The sequence below is a fragment of the Macaca fascicularis genome, chromosome 16 (assembly GCF_037993035.2).
Source record: "Macaca fascicularis isolate 582-1 chromosome 16, T2T-MFA8v1.1".
Lineage (NCBI taxonomy): Eukaryota > Metazoa > Chordata > Mammalia > Primates > Cercopithecidae > Macaca > Macaca fascicularis.
The window spans coordinates 44,651,260-44,672,107 of NC_088390.1; the positions used below are offsets into that span (position 1 = coordinate 44,651,260).

The window sequence follows — 20,848 nt, forward strand, 5'->3', positions numbered from 1 at the left end:
TTATATCACAAATATCTGGCCTACTATAGTTGTTCATAAATATTTATAATTTGAGTGGCAATATGAGAGAAAGACAATGTATACTTCATAAGCATTATCTTTCTCTTTTTAAAAATTTCAATAGGTTTTTGGGGAACAGGTGGTGGCTGGTTACATGAATAAGTTTTTTTTTGTTTGTTTGCTTTTGTTTTTGTTTTTTTTGAGATAGAGTGTGGCTCTGTTGCCCAGGCTGGAGTGTAGTGGTGCTATCTAGGCTCACTGCAACCTCCACCTCTGAGTTCAAACAATTCTCCTGATTCAGCCTTCTGAGTAGCTGAGACTACAGGCGCACGCCATCAAGTCCAGCTAATTTTTGTATTTTTAGTAGAGACAGGGTTTCACCACCTTGTTGGCCAGGCTGGTCTCAAACTCCTGACCTCTGTTGATCCACCCATCTTGGCCTCCCAAAGTGCTGGCATTACAGGCGTTGAGCCACACCATTAGTTTATAATATAACATACAATATTTGTAACATGTAAAACATGTAATCTTTATATGTAGCAATAATCTTTGTAAGATGGTACTGTCCATGCTGATCAATTGCTATTATGGATCTTAGAGACAAATATTACAAGTACACAGATAGTATCTTAAAAGATGAACTTTTCACTGATATCCTAGACATGGCTTTTAGCATAATTACTATAGGCAAAATCCCCATACTCATGAAACATGATTTAACATTTGATCATCCTTGTGCTCTTTGGCAACATGTGTACTAAAATTGGAACAATACAAATAAGATTAGCAAATTTCTTTTACTATTTAAAATTTTAAAAATACCAACAATCAGGCTCTCCATGACTCTGAGATGCCTCTTACCTCACTGTTGTATAGCCACAGGCGCATATCTTCCTCTTTAATGCGCAGCCTTTGAGACAGATATTCGTGAATTTCCTTGATGGTCTGCATTCGACTAAAACAGCCTGTATAGGCTAATACCCGCTTTAAAGGTGCATTCGGAGAAGGTACATTTCCTATGGTTACAGTAATCACAGTAAGAAAAAAGGCAGATGTGAAAAAAGAAGCACCCCTCTCACCAATGGGGACCATACTATTTTAGGAAATAATGATGAGAAATGAGAACTACAGGTGTAATAATTTTATAAATGAAGAGTACCAAAAAGCTTTAAAATGCAGACAGAAGACCCAAGTTCTTTTTGTTTGTTTGTTTGTTTTTAATAGATGGAGTTTTGTTATGCTGCCCAGGCTAGAGTGCGGTGCTGTGATTTTGGCTCACCGTAGCCTCCACCTCCAGGGCTCAAGCAATCCTCCCACCTCAGCCTCCTGAGTAGCTGGTACTACAGGCATATGCCACCACATCTGGCTAATTTTTGTATATTTTTGGGTAGAGACAGGGTCTTGGCCATGTTGCCCTGGCTGGTCTCTAACTCCTGGGCTCAAGTGATCCACCTGCCTTGGCTTCCCAAAGTTCTGGGATTACAGACGTAAGCCACCAAGCCCAGCCTTCCAGGTGTTTTAAAGTCCAAAGTCTCAACTTTGAAAAGATGAGCAAAGGCCCAAGGCCCAAGGTCTAAATAACTGGCAGTATTTGGATACCAAGAAGAGTAGGAACATGCCAGAAAACAATTGGCATTGATATCTGGCTGCACTCAGCTGAGTCACAGTCAATAGCAAAATGAAATAAAACTCAGTGGAAAAAAAAATTAAGACAGAGTTAAAAAAAAGAAAAACCTCAGTGGAAGAGAGAAAATGGGATGGGATTTGAATCTCACAGATAGATAATTGGATTCACCTGGTCCACTTTCCTAAACTTTCTTTGAATCACTAATCCCATCACTCTCAGTCATTAAGTAGCTCAATTATCTGGCACAGTGGTACACCTGCACCAGAAAACATAGGTATAAGGCTGGGCGCGGTGGCTCAAGCCTGTAATCCCAGCACTTTGGGAGGCCGAGGCGGGCGGATCACAAGGTCAGAAGATCGAGACCACAGTGAAACCCCGTCTCTACTAAAAAATACAAAAAATTAGCCGGGCGCGGTGGCGGGCGTCTGTAGTCCCAGCTACTCAGGAGGCTGAGGCAGGAGAATGGCGGGAACCCGGGAGGCGGAGCTTGCAGTGAGCCGAGATCGCGCCACTGCACTCCAGCCTGGGCAACAGCGTGAGACTCCGTCTCAAAAAAAAAAAAAAAAAAAAAAAAAAAAAAAAAAAGAAAACATAGGTATATCTATTACATATCAATTTAAAAAAAAAAGAATTCAACTTAAAATTCTAAATAGGTATAGACTCTACACAGCCAAAAAGAGTTTATTATTATTATTATTATTATTATCATTATTATCATTATTTGAGATAAGGTCTCATTCTGTTGCTCAGGCTGTAGTGCAGTGCAGCAATCATGGCTCTGTGCAGCCTCAACCTCCCTCATTCAAGTGATCCTCGCACCTTAGCTTCCTACCCAGGCTGGTCTTGAACTCCAGGGCTCAGGGAATCATCCCACCTTGGCCTCCCAAAGTGCTGGGATTACAAACTGATATTACAAGTGTGTGAGCTACCACACTTGGCCAAAACAGAGTTTCAAAATGCAGCCAAGAAGTTTTCCATGGCCAAATAAGTAAATGCCCTATAAGGAAAAAAAAATCATATTAGCCTGTCCACCCAGTAAGATGATGACAGACATGACCTTGAATTCCTGAAGGGCTAAAGGTAGAAATAAGAAGAGTGGTAATACAGGGGAAAAGAATAAAGAGTGAAGAAAGAATATATCAGGTCTCACTACATACTTCAAAAGAGGAGAGGTATGAAATGACAAGAGATTACGGAAATCAAAGAGAGGCGGCAAAAAAAAAAAAAAAGCTCATCAAACCCTGGTTAACTATTTAGCCAAAAATCTAGACAAAAGCTGTGGCTTAAAACAGTCATCTCTGCCGAGGCTGTATTTTATCAAGCAACCCAACTTAAAAATATAAACTTATCAATATAATGTACATTCCAAATAATTTTCCACCCATTCAACCATGAGTTAGATTTTTTTTCTTCCTGAAACATGTTTTTAGTGAGTCTTCCTCACTAAATAAAGCTGAGAAAAATGTGGGCATCATCTACATTTTTAGAACCTCAGAAAAGGAATTCCCTCACCTAAGGTAGGCTAAAAAGTCATCTAAAAACAACGCCTTCTATGGCCTTGTCTGTAGAAAAGGCTACATTTAAGTCATTGTAACTGTAACAAGGTTTGAATACTTGTCACTTCAAAAGGAATAAAAGAGCCTAGTAAACAACTGTAACAAATTGAGTATTTGAGAAAGATGAACATTATGTTACGGCAGAACAAAATCCGTGATCAGTTTTTAAACACATAGCAAGCAAATCTTTTACAATTAACAAGCAAAGGATAATCTCTAAAAGAAAACAAAAGAGCAAATTTCTCCAATTATACATTTTAGGATTAGTTATAAGAGTACAGCAAGAAAGCATATTTTTATAAAATTTAAAATGATTAATGATTGATTTCACAACTAATTAGCAAGGAATAAAATTTCAAACTAAAAACAAATTTGGAGCATCTGAAATACGCAGTTCTAGGATTCAAGAGCATATAGTTTATACTGTTCAAGTCAATCTCTATTGTCCTAAGCCACAATACAAAAATTTGAGTTTTAGAAAGTTTTTATAGCATAGCTCATTAAGCAGGCAGCCACTTATTATACATAATGTTGTGCTTTTGAATAGCACCAACAAATCTAGCAGAATTTATAGAAGCAGCAAAAATCTAGGATCAGCACAAGAGTTACAAAGAATACCTACTAAAAGCACAGCAACACATCTTGCCTCTCATGTTATCTTTCTTTTATTTTTTTGTTTGAGACAGAGTCTCACTCTGTTGCCCAGGCTGGAGTGCTGTGGTGCGATCTCGGCTCACTGCAACCTCTGCCTCCTGGGTTCAAGAAGTTCTCATGCCTCACCCTCACGAGTAGCTGGGATTACAGGCACCTGCCCACCACACCCGGCTAATTTTTGTATTTTTGGTAAAGATGGGGTTTCGCCATGTTGACCAGGTTGGTCTCAAACTCCTGACCTCTGGTGATTCACCAGCCTCGGCCTCCCAAAGTGCTGGGATTACAGGCATGAGCCACTGCACTTGGCCTCATGTTATCTTTCAAAGAGAACTGAAAAAGTTGTAATGGGTGCCATGGAAGCAAGGCTAATATTTCTAACGGAAAATTAAATCAAGAATGTTTCATAAAGGTTCTATCTCACTGTTCCTTTTTAAAAATATGGTTCCTTCTTTTTGTCTTTATTTTTTTTAGAGACAAGCTCTTGCTCTGTTGCCCAGGCTGGAGTATGGTGGCATAATCATAGCTCACCACAGCCTTGAACTCTTGGGCTTAAGAGATCTTCCCACCTCAGCCTCTTGAGTAGCTGAGACTACAGGGCACACCATTATGCTCAGCTAATTAAAAAATTTTTTTGTAGAGACAGGATCTTACTATGTTGCCCAGGCTGGTCTCGAACTCCTGGCTTCAAATGATCCTCCTCCCCAGCCTCCCAATCTGTTGGGATTACAGACATCGGCCACCATGCCCGGCCTCACTGTTCTTTGATTTTGCTGTTTTCCCCAAAGACAAAGTTTGGTAGGCAGAGGCCAATGCTTTGCTATAATTGTTACCAAACATTTTTGAAAGAATTCTTGGCCGGGCGCGGTGGCTCAAGCCTGTAATCCCAGCACTTTGGGAGGCCGAGACAGGCGGATCATGAGGTCAGGAGATTGAGACCATCCTGGCTAACACGGTGAAACCCTGTCTCTACTAAAAAATACAAAAAACTAGCCGGGCGAAGTGGCGGGCGCCTGTAGTCCCAGCTACTTGGGAGGCTGAGGCAGGAGAATGGCGTGTACCCGGGAAGGCGGAGCTTGCAGTGAGCTGAGATCCGGCCACTGCACTCCAGCCTGGGCGACAGAGCATGACTCCGTCTCAAAAAAAAAAAAAAAAAAAAAAAAAAAAAGAAAGAATTCTTACCAAACAGGCTGAGGCGGGTGGATCATGAGTTCAGGAGATTGAGACCATCCTGGCTAACACAGCGAAACCCCATCTCTACTAAAAATACAAAAAATTAGCCGGGCGTGGTGGCGGGTGCCTGTAGTCCCAGCTACTCAAGAGGCTGAGGCAAGAGAATGGCGGAGCTTGCAGTGAGCTGAAATCGTGCCACTGCCCTCCAGCCTAGGCGAAAGAGCAAGACTCCGTCTCAAAAACAAAAAAAAAAGAATCTTTATATATTATATTAACATAACCTTTAATGAAGATACAAAACTAACCCTGTTCAATTTCAAAGGAGACAGAGTACTTATTTTGGTTGGGGTTTAGAGGTAGTTCTTGCATACTAAGTTATTTTAATTATAATAACATGCTGGTATTGTTAACATAGTCTGATAATTTGTGTAAATGGTTGCTCCTTATTATTATTATTTGAGACAGAGTCTCACTCCGTCACCCAGGCTATAGTGCAGTGGTGTGATCTTGGCTCACTGTAACCTCCACCTCCTGGGTTCAAGCGATTCTCTTGCCCCAGCCTCCCAAGTAGCTGAAATTACAGCACCACCACACCCAGCTAATTTTTGTATTTTTAGTAGAGACAGGGTTCATGTTGGCCAGGCTGGTCTTGAACTCCTGACCTCAAGTAATGTGCCCACCTCGGCCTCCCAAAGTGTGGGATTACAGGCATGAGCCACTGAGCCCAGCTTATTATTTCTTTACTGCTGAAGAATAATTTCAAATATTTGCAAAGCAAAAGCACAGAGCAAAGTCTTGCCCATCAATAAAGTTTAACCTTATAGAGAAATGAAAGGGCAACTTTTTGCATGTTATACATTAAAAAGGGAACTAATTTATATGTCATTTTGATAGGCTTCATGTTTTTTCAAAGCAAATATATCACTTTAATTTTCAAAAATATCCCTTTTGCTCTGTACTGTCTGTCTCTTATATAAACCCTCTTTAGGATCAAGCATGAGAAATGTATCATGTTTTGCCAAAAAACCAAACAACAACAAAAACCTTAAAAAACAAAAATGATAGTATAAAAGGCATTACATTTTACAAATTTGAGTGGAGTTGAAAAGACCAGTCAATGACTGGTAGACTACTACTTAGTCTAGTAACAATTTACAATGGCTTATCTCAAAGAAATAAAGCACGTAAAATATATTTCTATTTATTTTCTTTGTAAGTAGAAAAGGAAACATCCTATCTCAGTTTGCTGTTGGGATTTTTGCTTCGACCCCTCATCTAGTCTTGCGCATGACCGTAGATCTAAGACCCGTAAAAATTAATTACTGAAATCTGTAGGAAAGCTGATGGGAATGTGTATCAATACAGTGGCACCAGACTTCGAGCAACATAGTTTTCTTCTTTTTTTTTTTTTTCAGGAAATGCATGGTATTCTTGCTGCATTCTTAAGTTACCTCTCGGGAAATGCTGAGGAAACATTCTCAGGCTCATCATACCCATATTCACCCAGATGTTAGACTGCTGTGTCCGAGTGGCAGGCTGCTGTCTCAGGAAGAGAAGATAGCGGGGAAATAATTCCAGCTCTGGGATGTCTGTCTTGCTGTTCTTGATCACCTATTGTTTTAAAAGATAAAAAGAGACCACTAAAAAAAGAAACAAAACTTGCCATTTTAATCTAACTTATGAGATTTATTTCTAAACCAAATGTCCAACAAGTTCACTAGCTACATTTCAGTAATTACTGAAACTCACACATTTAAGTTATATGAATCTGAATACTGTTAAATTCCTGCTCTGAAACCCATTTCCTAAGATTATAACTCCTTGTAGATATCTTCTCCCCTTTTATTTAAAAGCAAGTAACAACACTGAGGAAAAAAAACTCCTTTAAGTATTATCTATAATTCTACTACCCTCACACCATCAGCCTTTTCATTTTAACATGTTTCATGTATATAAATGACTGACATTTTAAGGACAAATTAATAAAAATTGAGTTAAAAGTCAAAAACTATGGAAGTATTCATTAGCTATATAGTCATGCTGCCATCTAAAGTTTAGCAATTTACACTATTGCCAGTAATGTATGAGTATACTACTCTCATAAAACCTTATCACTGGACATCATTTAGAAACATCCACATTTTGTTAATATGAAGAGTATTATAAATTACTTAAAATTTTATTTTTTGTATTAGTAGTGAGGACACAACTGTTCCCACATAAAAATTTACTATGTTCTACTTGTGTAACCAGTCTGTTCATATATGTTTTGTCTATGACTTAAACAAAACATTCGGATGTAAAAAACTCAGATTTCACATGATTGGAACAGGGTTTTTAAGTAGTTTTAACCTGCTTACAAGCCCACAGACACAGGAAAACATTTAATTATCAAAATATTGTAAGAGTAGTACATTATCAATTTCATATTCTAAAAGGATAGCAGGGTTAACACTGAAACTCTTTAAAACAGAAACTCTTACGGAGTCTTTTAAGTCTCAGGTGACCAGGTTTTATTTTCCTTTACTCTCGTAACCAGTATCTTCTGCAACAGAACCTTTTTTTTTAGTATCAAGAGGAAGCAATAAAGAATCAAATAAAAACAACACTACAGGCCAGGTGCAGTGGTTCATGCCTGTAATACCAGTACTTTGGGAGGCCAAGGCAGAAGGACTGCTTGAGACCAGGAGTTCCAGACCAGCCTGGGCAATACAACAAGATTCTGTCTCTTAAAAAATTTAAAAATTAGCTGTTATGGTGGTGTGTGCCTGTAGTCTTAGCTACTGGGGAGGGTGAGGTGGGATGATTGTTCCAACCCTGCAGCTTCAAGTTATTTTTCATAAACATAATTATTAGGAACTCAAAATCAACATCAAAATTACATTAGTCTGTTTTATAACAGATTTTTACTCTTTTAGAAGTTAAGGTACCATATCTCATCTATACAAAACCTTCCTGGCATAAGGAAGTTTTAACTTGGACATTATAAAGGGAAGAGTGTTTCTTTTTTTTTGAGATGGAGTCCCACTCTGTCACCCAGGCAGGAGTGCAATGGTGCAGTCTTGGCTCACTATAACCTCTGCCTCCTGGGTTCAAACGATTCTCCTGCCTCAGCCTAACGAGTAGCTGGGAGTGCAGGCACGTGCCACCACACCAGCTAATTTTTGTATTTTTATTAGAGACGGGGTTTCACTATGTTGGCCAGGCTAGTCTCGATCCCCTGACCTCGTGATCCGCCCACCTTGGCCTCCCAAAGTGCTGGGATTACAGGCAGAAGAGTGTTTCTTAATACACCAAAAAATCCCCACCAAAACGTCTTGTTATATTTTACTGCATCAACAATGTAAAAAGTGAGTGTACAGAGTACCAAGTGCTGTTTACTGTGTAAGCACAACAAATGGTGCTATATACTAATATTTTAATATAATATTCTGTTATCCTATGCTGTGATCTTTTATATGCCCCTCTTTCAAAAACATAAACCACAAAATCCACCAAAAGCTACAAGAAGAATCCAGTCCCTAACTAGATACCTGTGTGACTGTTGGGAATAGTAGTTTCAGAAATAACCGCTGTACCACACCCTACATTCACTGAACTTTTTGGCACTGGCTCTTGGCCTGTCTTTCCCTCCAGCCTAAGTTCCGCATATCTTAGGTGATGTCTACTTTTATGTGGATAACACATTCAACAGCCTCCTATTTCCTTGCCTTTATTTATGAATGAATGAATGAATGTGAAGGAACCTAACATTGTTCAGTTAATCCAAACAGGTTCAGAACACTCTTCTACCACAAGGTAAGAGCTAGTTTGTGGTGAGAGTCATGTAGAAAAAGTAACAGAAGACCCCCATCTATGACTGCTCCTTATACAAGGCACTAATAGCTATACTTACTGGTCTAGGTAGGGCCAGGTTTGCTCCATACCAATGATAAAGCGCTCTCCACACAGGTTCTGGGACCATTTCATAATCTCTTCCATGAATCAGCTGTGGAGTTTGTTTTAATCGTCCTCCTTCTAGTGTTAATGATGTAGCCTGAGAAAGAATAGAATGACAATGTTGACTTTCAATATTACAAAGGTTTTTGGGTCTCAGCAATACCTAGATATAGGAAAACAAACTCATATATCACCACCGAGTTTCATGTTGCTGGACAAACTTAATTTTTTTTTTTTTTTTTTTTTTTTTGGAGATGGAGTCTTGTTCTGTCGCCCAGGCTGGAGTGCAGCGGCACGATCTTGGCTCGCTGCAGCCTCCGCCTCCGGGGTTCCATCGATTATCTTGCCTCAGCCTCCTGAGTAGCTGGGATTACAGGCACACGTCACCATACCCGGCTAATTTTTGCATTTTTAGTAGAGACAGGATATCATCATGTTGGCCAGGCTGGTCTCGAACTCCTAACCTCAGGTGATCTGCCCACCTCGGCCTCCCAAAGTGCTAGGATTACAGGCGTGAGCCACCACACCCAGCCAAAAAACTGAATTTTTAATGAGAGATTTTTATTTTTGACTTTCAAAATAAACTATGGAAGAAATGAAACTCAAAGCATATCACTTGGAAAAATCACCAAAGTACTTGAAATAACTTCACAGATTTCTTTCAAACAATAAAAAATACTAGTTTGGGGGAAAAAAAAAAACTCATAGTGTATGTGAAACAACATTTTCAGAATAGCTGTCCTAAGTAAGAATAACAATATTACCAAGGGTCACTAAACTACTTCTATATAAGTTCCAAATCATAAATATTCTCACAGAAATGTACTATACAAAGAGATTTCCATCTATAATAGAGTAATTAAATGAACCTCCAATGTTTTGCTATGTGCTAAAACCTCTGAAATGAAATTTATTAATAGCTTGCAAGAGAATAATTTTAAGTTTAGATGTAAAATTACTTACCTTTACTGGTTCTTGAGTTACTAACGGCTGATTATCAATAGCCCCTGGTTTCTGAGGGTTAAGGTGCAACAAAATATTCCCATTGGCTCCCAGCAAACACTGGTTGTTATTGTCAGAAGTGTTATGTTGTCGAGCAAAGCAAACATCTGCCCCTGGTGTGGCAGAATACAGAAAGCCTATGAAAAAAAAGAGGATGGAATCTCTTATTTTTAGTTATTATACATAAACAGGCTTGAGGACATGAACTCAATGCCCATGTATTGTACTACTCTGTTGACATGTCCGTACAGATTCAGATTCTGGTAGTTCTGTAGAAGACAGGAAATGTTATCCTTCTCTGGACAATACATAGCATGGTACTAAAAATAAGAGCTTTTAAAATTATTAGAATATCTAATAATTCATAACGAGAATTATATGTCCTCCTATTGGAAGGGAGGAGCTGGCTAAGTAGCTGGGCTTTCATATAGCATCCTTTAATTATTTTCCTAAAACTAGAAAAATATTCCAAATGTTCTCGGTAGATAATGGTGATATGAAGTCACTAAATTAAAAAGAACTAAAACAAGAATTCCAACAAAAGAATACTGGGAGCTAGATCCTATTTTATCTATGAACTCAATGTTCACGAATTCTTTTGAAAGAAATACATTACCTTTACAATAGGAAAATATGCACAGAAAATGATTAACCATGGTTTAGAGCTGTGAACCTCAGTGTGAATAGATCCTATTTTATCTATGAACTCAATGTTCACGAGTTCTTTTGAAAGAAACACATTATCTTTACAATAGGAAAATATGCACAGAAAATGATTAACCATGGCTTAGAGTTGTGAACCTCAGTGGTATTTTAAGGCATTTCAACTGTCAACTACATGCTAATCTTTGGTAAACATTCTAGCAGTCATTACTTTGTAAACTTCTGCCTGTGATATGCAGCCTTTGGGTGTCACAGGTTATATGGTAAGCACATACCAAACAGGATCTTTAGATGGGGTTAAGAAATAATCCTGGTGTTAAAGCTGATGACAGCACTTGTAGGACTGCTAAGTGATCTTTATAATATCAGAAAGGGAGGGAAGAAGCAGATTCTACAAGGAGCTTTGTAAAGAAAATGCTAGCTCTGTCCAATCTGCTTACACCTTCCACAGAAAAGGAAAATATCTTGGAAGAAATAATAACACAGGGCCATGCGTGGTGGCTCATGCCTGTAATCCCAGAACTTTGGGAGGCCAAGGTGGGCAGATCACAAGGTCAGGAGATCGAGACCATCCTGGCTAACACTGTGAAACCCTGTCTCTACTAAAAGTACAAAAAATTAGCCAGGTGTGGTGGTGGGCCCCTGTAGTCCCAGCTACTCGGGAGGCTGAGGCAGGAGAATGGCGTGAACCTGAGAGGTGGAGCTTGCAGCGAGCAGAGATCACGCCACTGCACTCCAGCCTGGGCGACAGAGCGAGACTCCGTCTCAACAACAACAACAAAAAGAAATAATAACACAGGCTAGGTGCAGTGGCTTATGCCTGTAATCTCAGCATTTTGGGAGGCCAAGGCTGGAGGACTGCTTGAAGCCAGAAGATTGCAACCAGCACAGGAAACATGAGACCTCATCTCTACAAAACAATTAAAAAATTAGCTGTGTGTGGCAGTGTACACCTGCAGTCCTAGCTACTAGGTAGGCTGAGACAGGAGGATCATTCAAGCCCAGGAACTGGAGGTCATAGTGAGCTATGATCATGGCATTGCACTACAGCCTGGGCAACAGAGTGACACCCTGTCTCTTTAAGTACACAAATAAATAATAGGGTAAGACTGAGGGTTCTGCTACTGTACCAGAATACTAGCAATCAACTCAATTGGGCTGGGCCACAGAAATACCATAGCATCTTCCCTGTAGATATGGAAACATGAAGTTTTAGGTAAGTACCAAGACCTAAAGGGAATTATGGGAGGCATCTGAATTCTTTCTCAGTATTTTAACAAAATAATCTCCATATTTTGGCCTGAAATATAGATAGAATCTGCTATGGGGTGCATTTAATTTAATTAAAGTATGTTTATAGCTAGAGAGAGTCCTGGAGATGACTATCTTTGAAAATTTAAATTTACTGACTAAATAAATTTAATAGCAATATGGAAAGATGGGGCTTGATTGATGAAAATAATGAAAATAGCCAGGTGTGATGGCTCATGCCTGTAATCCCAGCACTTTCAAAGGCTGAGGCCGAAGGATCGCTTGAGCCTGGGAGTTTGAGACCAGCCTGGGCAACATGGCAAAACCCTATCTCTAAAATTAAAACCCCCAAAAATAGCTGGGCATGGTGGCACGTGCCTGTAGTCCCAGCTTCTTAGAAGGCTGAGGTGGGAGAACTGCTTGAGGCCAGGAGGCAGAGGCTGCAGTAAGCTGTGATTTTGCCACTGTACTCCAGCCTGGGTGACAGAGCAAGACCCTATCTCAAAAGAAAATAATGAAAATATTTCCATATTGAGATATTTAATGAAGTATAACATGGAAAAGAGGTTTTCTTTGTAAAAATACTAATATATTCAAGAATTTTACAATTGACCATTTCATTTAAAACTTATTTCCGTTAATGGAAGCCTGATCTCCTATTATCCTATTCACTACAGCCTCTGTCAAATTAGACTCCCTTAATAACTATCCATGGGGAGGCAGGGCAGGGTGGCTCACACCTGTAATCCCAGCACTTTGGGAGGCTGAGGTGGGCAGATCATGAGGTCGGGAGTTCAAGACCAGCCTGGCCAACATGGTGAAACCCCATCTCTACTAAAAAAAAAAAAAACAAAAATTAGCCGGGCGTGATGGTGGGCACCTGTAATCCCAGCTACTCAGGAGGCTGAGGCAGGAGAATCGCTTGAACCCGGAAGGTGGAGGTTTCGGTGAGCAGAGATCATGCCACTGCACTCCAGCCTGGGTGAAAGAGTGAAACTTTGTCTCGAAAAAAAAAAAAAAAACCTATCCATGGGGAATAAACCAATAAACCTCAGGGGAATAGGTCATATTTACCGCTGCCAGCAGTTTCTGAGGCTTCAGATGCAGTAGAAATGTTGTCTGAAAATTTCTCTTCTGTAGTATTAACATAACTGAGGCTGCTTCCAATTTTATCTTCGACCTGCTCCATAGGATGGACTGCAGTTCCAAATGAGTATTTTCCTCCATTCAAAACAGATGATGGCTCAATTACCACAGGGTTGGTATCCTAAAATCAGGAAACCAGAGAATAAGAAGCAAAGTTTAATAATCTGACAACTACGTAGTCTTCAGAAACGAATCTCACAATTACCTACTTTTCTAAGTCTCCTATGGCGGGCCACAGACATTTAAAAACATTCTAATACATAGCTAAATTTTAATCTCTTTAAGGAGGAAAAGTATGTGTATAGATAAAACTGGCAAGGTAGACAAAACAGACTGTGAAGGATTTTGTGCCACATAAAGTAATAAAACTCTATTCTGTTGGAAGCCTTTTTTTAACATTAAAAGTAAATAAAGTTTACATTTTTTTCTTCTTTTCCTTCTCATAGTACATGAATGTATATAATTTTTTTATTATTAAAGATTACATGGTCAATGTAGAAAATATAGAATACATGAAGAAAACAAATATCCCATGTACTCAGATTCCATCATTTAGCAATAACTATGTGTTTTAGTTCTTGTGACTGAAAAAAATATATATGTGTAAAAGATGAGTGGTGTATGTACATACAGTGAAAGGCATTGCTATGTATGACTTATAGCTATGTGACTTTCTACAATAACTAAACACACCTTTAATCGCAGCACTTTGGGAGTCCAAGGCAGACAGATCACTTACGGTCAGGAGTTCAAGACCAGCCTGACCAACATGGTGAAACCCCATCTCTACTAAAAATACAAAAATTAGCTGGGCATGGTGGAGGGCTCCTGTTATCCCAGCTACTCGGAAGGCCGAGGCAAGAGAATCGCTTGAACCCGGGAGGCGGAGGTTGCAGTGAGCTGAGATCACGCCACTGTACTCCAGCCTAGGCAACGGAGTGAGACTCTTTCTCAAAAAAAAAAAAAAAAAAAAAAAAAAAATCATATTTTTCTGCTTTCACCAAACATTGTATTGTTTATATGGTGCTAATATGCTAATCTAACATTTGATATTTTCTCTATTTCTGTTTTTAACAAAGAGAGAACAGTCCTAAATAGCAGTCTTCAAAAGACAATACTATTAGCTGGAATTTAATAATATTATTGCCTTCTATTTCTGGCAAGTGACACTAGTTTCCTTTTCTTTTTTTTTTTTTGAGACAGAGTCTCACTGTATCACCCAGGCTAGAATGCAGTGGCACGATCTCGGGTCACTGCAACCTCCACCTCCCAGGTTCAAGCAATTCTCCTGCCTCAGCCTCCCGAGTAACTGGAATTACAGGTGCGTGCCACCATGCCCGGAGAATTTTTGTATTTTTAGTAGAAACACGGTTTCACCATACCGGCCAGGCTAGTCTTGAATTCCTGACCTTAGGTTATCTGCCTGCCTGGGCCTCCCAAAGTGCTGGGATTACAGGCGTGAGACACCATGCCCAATAACTTTTTTTTTTTTTTGAGACAGGGTCTCACTATGTTGGCCAGGTTAGTCTTGAACTCCTGGCCTCAAGCAATACTCCTGCCTGGGCCTCCCAAAGGGCTAGGATTACAGGCGTAGCCACTGTGCCCAGCGGACACGAGTTTTCTAACTTAAAGTAGTAAGACAAAGTTTCCTTTGAAAATATGATTAAACAACTAATTAATCACAACCAGTTACAAATTTCTATGTTCCTTGTCCATTACCACTGCTTCACTTGAGTAGCCCAAATTTTTTTTTAAATTTTAAGTAAAAATGGCAAAATTATTTATGTAAGTTAATTGTATGGCATTATATGAGAAAAATGGTGACCATACTTAAAAAAATGATTAATAACTAGGAATATATATATCTATATTACATATGCATTTTGGATCATCAATTTTTTTTAGATGATTCACCAAAGTAGTCAAAATTCTTTTTTTTTTCTTTTTTGTTTTTGTTTTTTTTGAGACAGAGTCAAGCTCTGTTGCCCAGGCTGGAGTTCAGTGGTGCGGTCCCGGCTCACAGCAACCTTTGCCTCTAGCTTCAAATGATTCTCCTGCCTCAGCCTCCTGAGTAGCTGGAACTACAGGTGCCTGCCACCACACCCGGCTAATTGATGTATTTTTAGTAGAGATGGGGTTTCACCATACAGGCCTCGAACTCCTGAACTCAAGCAATCCACTTGCCTCGGCCACCCAGAGTGCTGGGATTACAGGCGTGAGCCACTGTGCCCAGCCTAGAAATCAAAACCCTGTAGACAAGACAGTAGAACCAAACTGATCTATGTCAAAAAAGAAGTATAAATTAGTCCTAAGTGTTAATTTTCTTAAAGATAATATCAAGCTTCTCACTTTTCTAGTAATATGGAACCATACCAACACAAAATACAATACATTTAAATTAGGTTTCTTTTTTTTTTTTTTTAATTAAAACAATTTTTGGCCTGGGATGATGGCTCACGTCTGTAATCCCTGCACTTTGGGAGCCAAGGTGGGTGGATCACTTGAGTTCAGGAGTTGGAGACCAGCCTGGACAACATGGCTAGACCCCTTCTCTACAAAAAATACAAAAAAAATAGTGGGGCATGGTGGCACGCACCTTTAGTCCCCAGTAACCTGAGAGGCTGAGGTGGGAGGATAGCCTCAACCCAGGAGGTAGAGGTTGAACTGAGCTGAGATCACGCCACTGCACTCCAGTCACAGCAACAGAGCGAAACTCTTCCGTTTTTTTTTTTTTTTTTTTTTTTTTTTTTTTTTTGTAGAAATGGAGTCTTACTATATTGCCCAGGTAGGTCTCAAACTCTAGCCTCAGGTAATCCTCCTGCCTCAGTGACCCAAAGTGCTGGGATTACAGGTGTGAGCCACCTCACCTGGTTAAATTAGGTTTCAAAAGAAAGTTTTCCATAAACACACGTGCCTTATTATTTAAATCAGTTCAACTTTTTTTTCACTTACACTTTTTGGTTTATTTGGTTTGGAGTATAGCAAAGGCTCTTTTTTTCTTAGACAGGGTCTTGCTCGGTCACCCATAGTTCACTATACCCTCAACCTCCTGAGCTCAAGTGATCCTTCCACCTCAGCTAGGACCACACACATGCTTCACCATGCCCAACTAATTTTTAAAGTTTTCATAGAGATGGGGTCTCAATATGTTACTCAGACTGGTCTCAAACTCCTGGAGGATTGAAACAATCCTCCTGCCTTGGCCTCCCAAAGTGCTAGGATTATAGGCATGAGTCACCTGGCCAAAGGCATTTTTTCATTTTTGAAGTTCTGTATGTGATCTCACTACATATGCAGCCAGAATTAATAACTATTGCCCTAGTGAGGATTATAGTCTCATGCATTTGTTTTTATAATGCGCTCCAGATGCTGAGAGCTTAGAAACTGACTTGTTATTAAATCGGCTACTTGCTCTGGAACTTGTGTTTTAGAAGAAGATTTAGATTTTAATTAGTTTTCAGGTCATTTGCTTCTTGCCCATAAAGATGGAGCAAGACAGATAGTAAAACCATTTTGAAAGAGTAACAGCGCCACCTTTGACAAAAATTAAAAGTCTTCCAAGTCACTGTTTTCCTCCAGAAAAATCACTTTAGTCTTGCTATAAATGATCTTAAATAATGTTTCAATAACCATCAAACTGTTGGCAGGTAATCTCTTTATAAATTTATACTCACTTCTTTATTCCATTTATATAAAGTTGATGCATTACAAATTACTTTTTTTTCCCCTTTTTTTGAGATGGAGTCTTGCTTTGTCACCCAGGCTGGAGTGCAGTGGTGCAATGTTGGGTCATCGCAACCTCCACCTCCTGGGTTCAAGCGATTCTCCTGCCTCAGCCTCCCAAGTAGCTGGGATTACAGGCACACATCACTGCACCTGGCTAATTTTTGTATTTTCAGTGGTTTTGTATTTCAGGGTTTCGCCATGTTGGCCAGGCTGGTCTTGAACCCCTGACGTCAGGTGATCCACCCGCCTTGGCCTCCCAAAGTGCTGGGATTACAGGCATGAGTCACCACACCCGACCACAAATCACTTTCTAAAAAATCTGTAGTAATATATTTTGAGGAAGATTAGGTCTATTTGAGCAAACAATTTTCTTCAAGTTTTCCTTTAAGATGGGCATTTAAGAGAATTTCAAGGAGTAATATTTGGAATTGCATCTTAAATGTTTTAACATATTTGAAAATTTTACATGGTGTCTATGTTTCTAAAGAAAATGTAAATGAAACCATTCCTGTAATAATGTTTCTCATTCTGAAGAGCTCAGTTCATAGGTTAAATCTATACATATCACTGGCAAGAAAACAGGATAATAAAAATATTAACAGGTATTAAAATTGTTAGGTTAAATTTTATAATAATTTGTGAACAGGATGATTGTAATAACTTCTCAGAGACTGCAACATATGCCTCTAGCAACTGCGGTTGTACCACATGCTTTTAACATGGTACAGTAAGTAATACCCTTTAGATTTGGAGAACATGGGCTTTTCTTTGCTTCTCTTCCAATGTTCCAAACAAATTAGAGTGGTCTGTCTTCTCATTGTCTTTGGCTTTCTTTTCTATTACAGGAATCTTATGCTCTCATTGTTCTCCACTGCCTGAAACTGTCAGCACTACTCAGGTTCCTTCTCCCGCTTCCCACACGCTTATTTTTCTTGTTCCTTCCACCCTTCTTGACTTTCAGTGAAATAGCTAACCCTTTCATCCAATTAATCTCATTACCACTTTCCTTCTACAAGATGAACAAACGAATCACAGTTATATATTGCAGAATCTTAGAGTCACTAGCTTTTTTTGACTGTTCATTTCTGGCTGCTTGTGGAAATTTTTGTTTTTCTAAAACATCAAAGGATAATGTTTTGTTTTTATTGACTTCAGGGGTCTGAAACTATTCAAAATTATCCTAGAATCCTGGTTTTCAGAAGATAGATTTCTAAATAGGTAAAGTTTCACCTGTAGAGAGAAATTTCCTCACTTTCTCTGAGTCAACAATTCACAAAAGGACAAGGTACTTATTTTAATATAAGAGAATTCTATTTTGAGATTTTAGGACTCCCTGTGTGTTGTATGAATATGTGTTCTAAAATATGGGTCAAGATTCACCTTTTTCTCCATTGATGATACTACTACTTTTTATGCCCCGTACATATGTACGTTACAAGCATCAATGATCTTAAATAATTAACAGTTACATCAATTTCATATGTCACTAGTCTGAAATGCTGCCTTTGGAAAAATAGAGGGCAGCATGGAGCAACAGATTAGGTACTACGGCAGGACTCAGGAAACTGCTTTAGAGTGCTAGATCAGGTAATAAAATAATTGTCTGATACAGCTTTGGGCAATTATAAAACCTAAGGACCTCAGAAGCTTCGTTTGTAAATTCAGAGAAGAGAGGTGTTGCATTCCTTTTATTTCCCCCTCAACTACACATGTCTGAGGCAGGAAAACAAGGCTGCTCCACTCGTGGCAGTCCTGACGACGATCCTCGAGGGCTGCTCTTGGCCTCCAGCCTTGGCTGAGGAGAACAGGGAACCCCCCACAGCCCATGGGAGAGAGGCGCGAAAGGTGCTTTAAAGTACTTTTTAGCTCTAAAGTTACATTATAACTAAATAGGAAAATCTGTATGTGAATAGTAATAGCTGCTCCTTCGTAGTTCTCAAAAAGGAAGAAACATACACATTATGTACTACAATGATGATAAACAGAAAAGATTCCACCATTTTTCCCCATTTAAATTTTTATAGGAGATTGCACATAGAAGAATAAAGCTTGACACATTAAAGTGGGAAAAGATTGGTAAGATTCCACGAGCAGAGACACAAATTATTCATGCTCCAGTGAATCAGCAAATCTGGGGTTAGCCACTTCTAAGAAAGGATGGCTCATTTTTCCTGATCCCTTGGTCTCTGATCTTTCCATTTAGTCTTGGCAGTATTTGAAACATACTGCCCTCACAATTAGTAATTCACATAAGTAAATATGTCATTTTATGAAGAGAAAAAACTAACTAAAGCTAAGTACTACCTTAGGTAGGCAGATGAAGCTCTGAGTAAGATCAAATTATCTGACATGTCAACACTAATTTTCTTTTCTTTTTTTTTTGAGATGAAGTCTCACTCTATCATCCAGGATGGAGTGCAGTGGCATGATCTCGGCTCACTGCAACCTCTGCCTCCTGGGTTCAAGAGATTCTCCTGCTTCAGCCTCCCAAGTAGCTGGAACTACAGGCGCACGCTACCACGCCCAGCTGATTTTTCTATTTTTAGTAGAGTCGAGGTTTCACCATGTTGGCCAGGCTGGTCCGGAACTCCTAGTCTCAAGTGATTTGCCTGCCTCAGTCTCCCAAAGAGCTGGGATTGCAGGTGTGAGCCACTGCACCTGGCCCAAATTTTTTTTTTTTTTTTTTAAACAAGGCATTTGTCAAAGCTGCCACATGGACTGGAAAGAGAAATTTGAAGTTTTTTTTTTTTTTTTTTTTTTAAATACAGAGTCTCATTCTGTTGCCCAGGCTGGAATGCAGTGGCATGACGTTGGCTCTCTGCAACCTCCGCCTACCAGGTTCAAGCGATTCTTGTGCCTCAGTCTCCTGAGTAGCTGGGATTACAGGCATACACTACCACACCCAGCTAATTTTTGTATTTTTAGTAGAGATGGGGTTTCTCCAGGTTGGATAGGTTGGTGTTGAACTCCCAGCCTCAAGTGATCTGCCTGTCTTGGCGTCCCAAAGTGCTGGGATAACAGGCATGAGCCACCATGCCTGGCCTGAAAGGAGAAATTTAAATCCTTATATAACTACTGCTACTACTATCACCATTATTACCTTTAACCTTACATAGAGTTTCTATCTGCCAGGCACTGGGCTAAGTGCTTCACATGTATTAACACATTTAATTCTCACATCCCTATTTAAATAGATATTACTATTAATCTCATTGTTTATATGTGAAACCTGAGGTACAGCAAGAAGTAGCAATTTATTCAAGGTCATAAAGCAAGTGGAAGGGACAAGAGTCCAAGCTCACTACGATTACGTTTTTCAAGTTTCTCATAATAATAGCTACCTATTTAGTACTTACTATGTACCAGACACTATTTTAAAATACTTACAGGAGTCTGGGTGCCTGTAATCCTAGCACTTTCAGAGGCCAAGGCAGGAGGATTGCTTGAGCCCAGGAGTTCGAGATTAGCCTGGCAAGCATAGTGAGACCCCATCTCTACAGAAAATCAAAAAATTAGCCAGGTGTGGTAGTGCATGCCTGGAGTCTCAGCTACTCAGAGGTGGGATAACTGCCTGAGCCCAGGAGGTCAAGGCTGTAGTGAGCTATGACTGTGCCACTACACTCCAGCCTGGGCAACAAAGGAAGATCCTGCCTCAACAAACAAACATACAAACAAACAACAAAAACAACAAAACACTTAACATGCATCAAACTCATTTAATCCTTTTAACACCATGGGGAGATTATTATTATTACTCTTATTTTACAAATGGAGGAAACAAAGCCCAGAATGTCACTTTGTTAAAAAGGTTACTTGAATTCACTTTAAAAACATTTTTAAAAAACCTGTCAGTGTGCAGTTATTTGCATTTAAAAGGTTATTTTTAGAAAAGAACACTTTTCTAATTAAAACATGTTCAGAGGATTAGTCAACTTACATTTCCCCCACCTTATTAATAAGTTGCCATAGTTCTCTATTTAGTAAAAACACTTTTCTAATTAATATGCACTTTCAGAAAGTACTGCTGTTACATTTTTGCCCATCTTATTGAATAAATTCCCATAGTTCTCTGCTTCCTTTCTCTCCATATAAAGCGAAACTCCTCTCTTCCCAG

The 20,848-nt window shown here is 39.3% G+C and overlaps 1 protein-coding gene and 1 non-coding gene across 8 annotated transcripts in view; both read right to left on the reverse strand.

The window, feature by feature from the left end:
* The window catches only part of USP32 (ubiquitin specific peptidase 32), a 221,374-nt gene that overhangs the window by 36,658 nt on the left and 163,868 nt on the right, over positions 1–20,848 (reverse strand). For 5 of the 7 annotated variants that reach the window (XM_045375124.2, XM_005583902.4, XM_074019071.1 and 2 more), the window contains 5 exons: positions 12,937–13,129; positions 9,910–10,085; positions 8,903–9,043; positions 6,459–6,618; positions 862–1,016 (listed from right to left, as the gene is read on the reverse strand). In XM_045375124.2, coding sequence (XP_045231059.1) covers positions 862–1,016; positions 6,459–6,618; positions 8,903–9,043; positions 9,910–10,085; positions 12,937–13,129 — 825 coding nt within the window. The remainder of the gene's footprint in view (positions 1–861; positions 1,017–6,458; positions 6,619–8,902; positions 9,044–9,909; positions 10,086–12,936; positions 13,130–20,848) is intronic. The other 2 variants (XM_074019070.1, XM_005583903.3) reach the window with 1 other exon arrangement.
* LOC123569636 (small Cajal body-specific RNA 20) lies at positions 18,442–18,573 on the reverse strand. Its single transcript, XR_006693450.2, has one exon.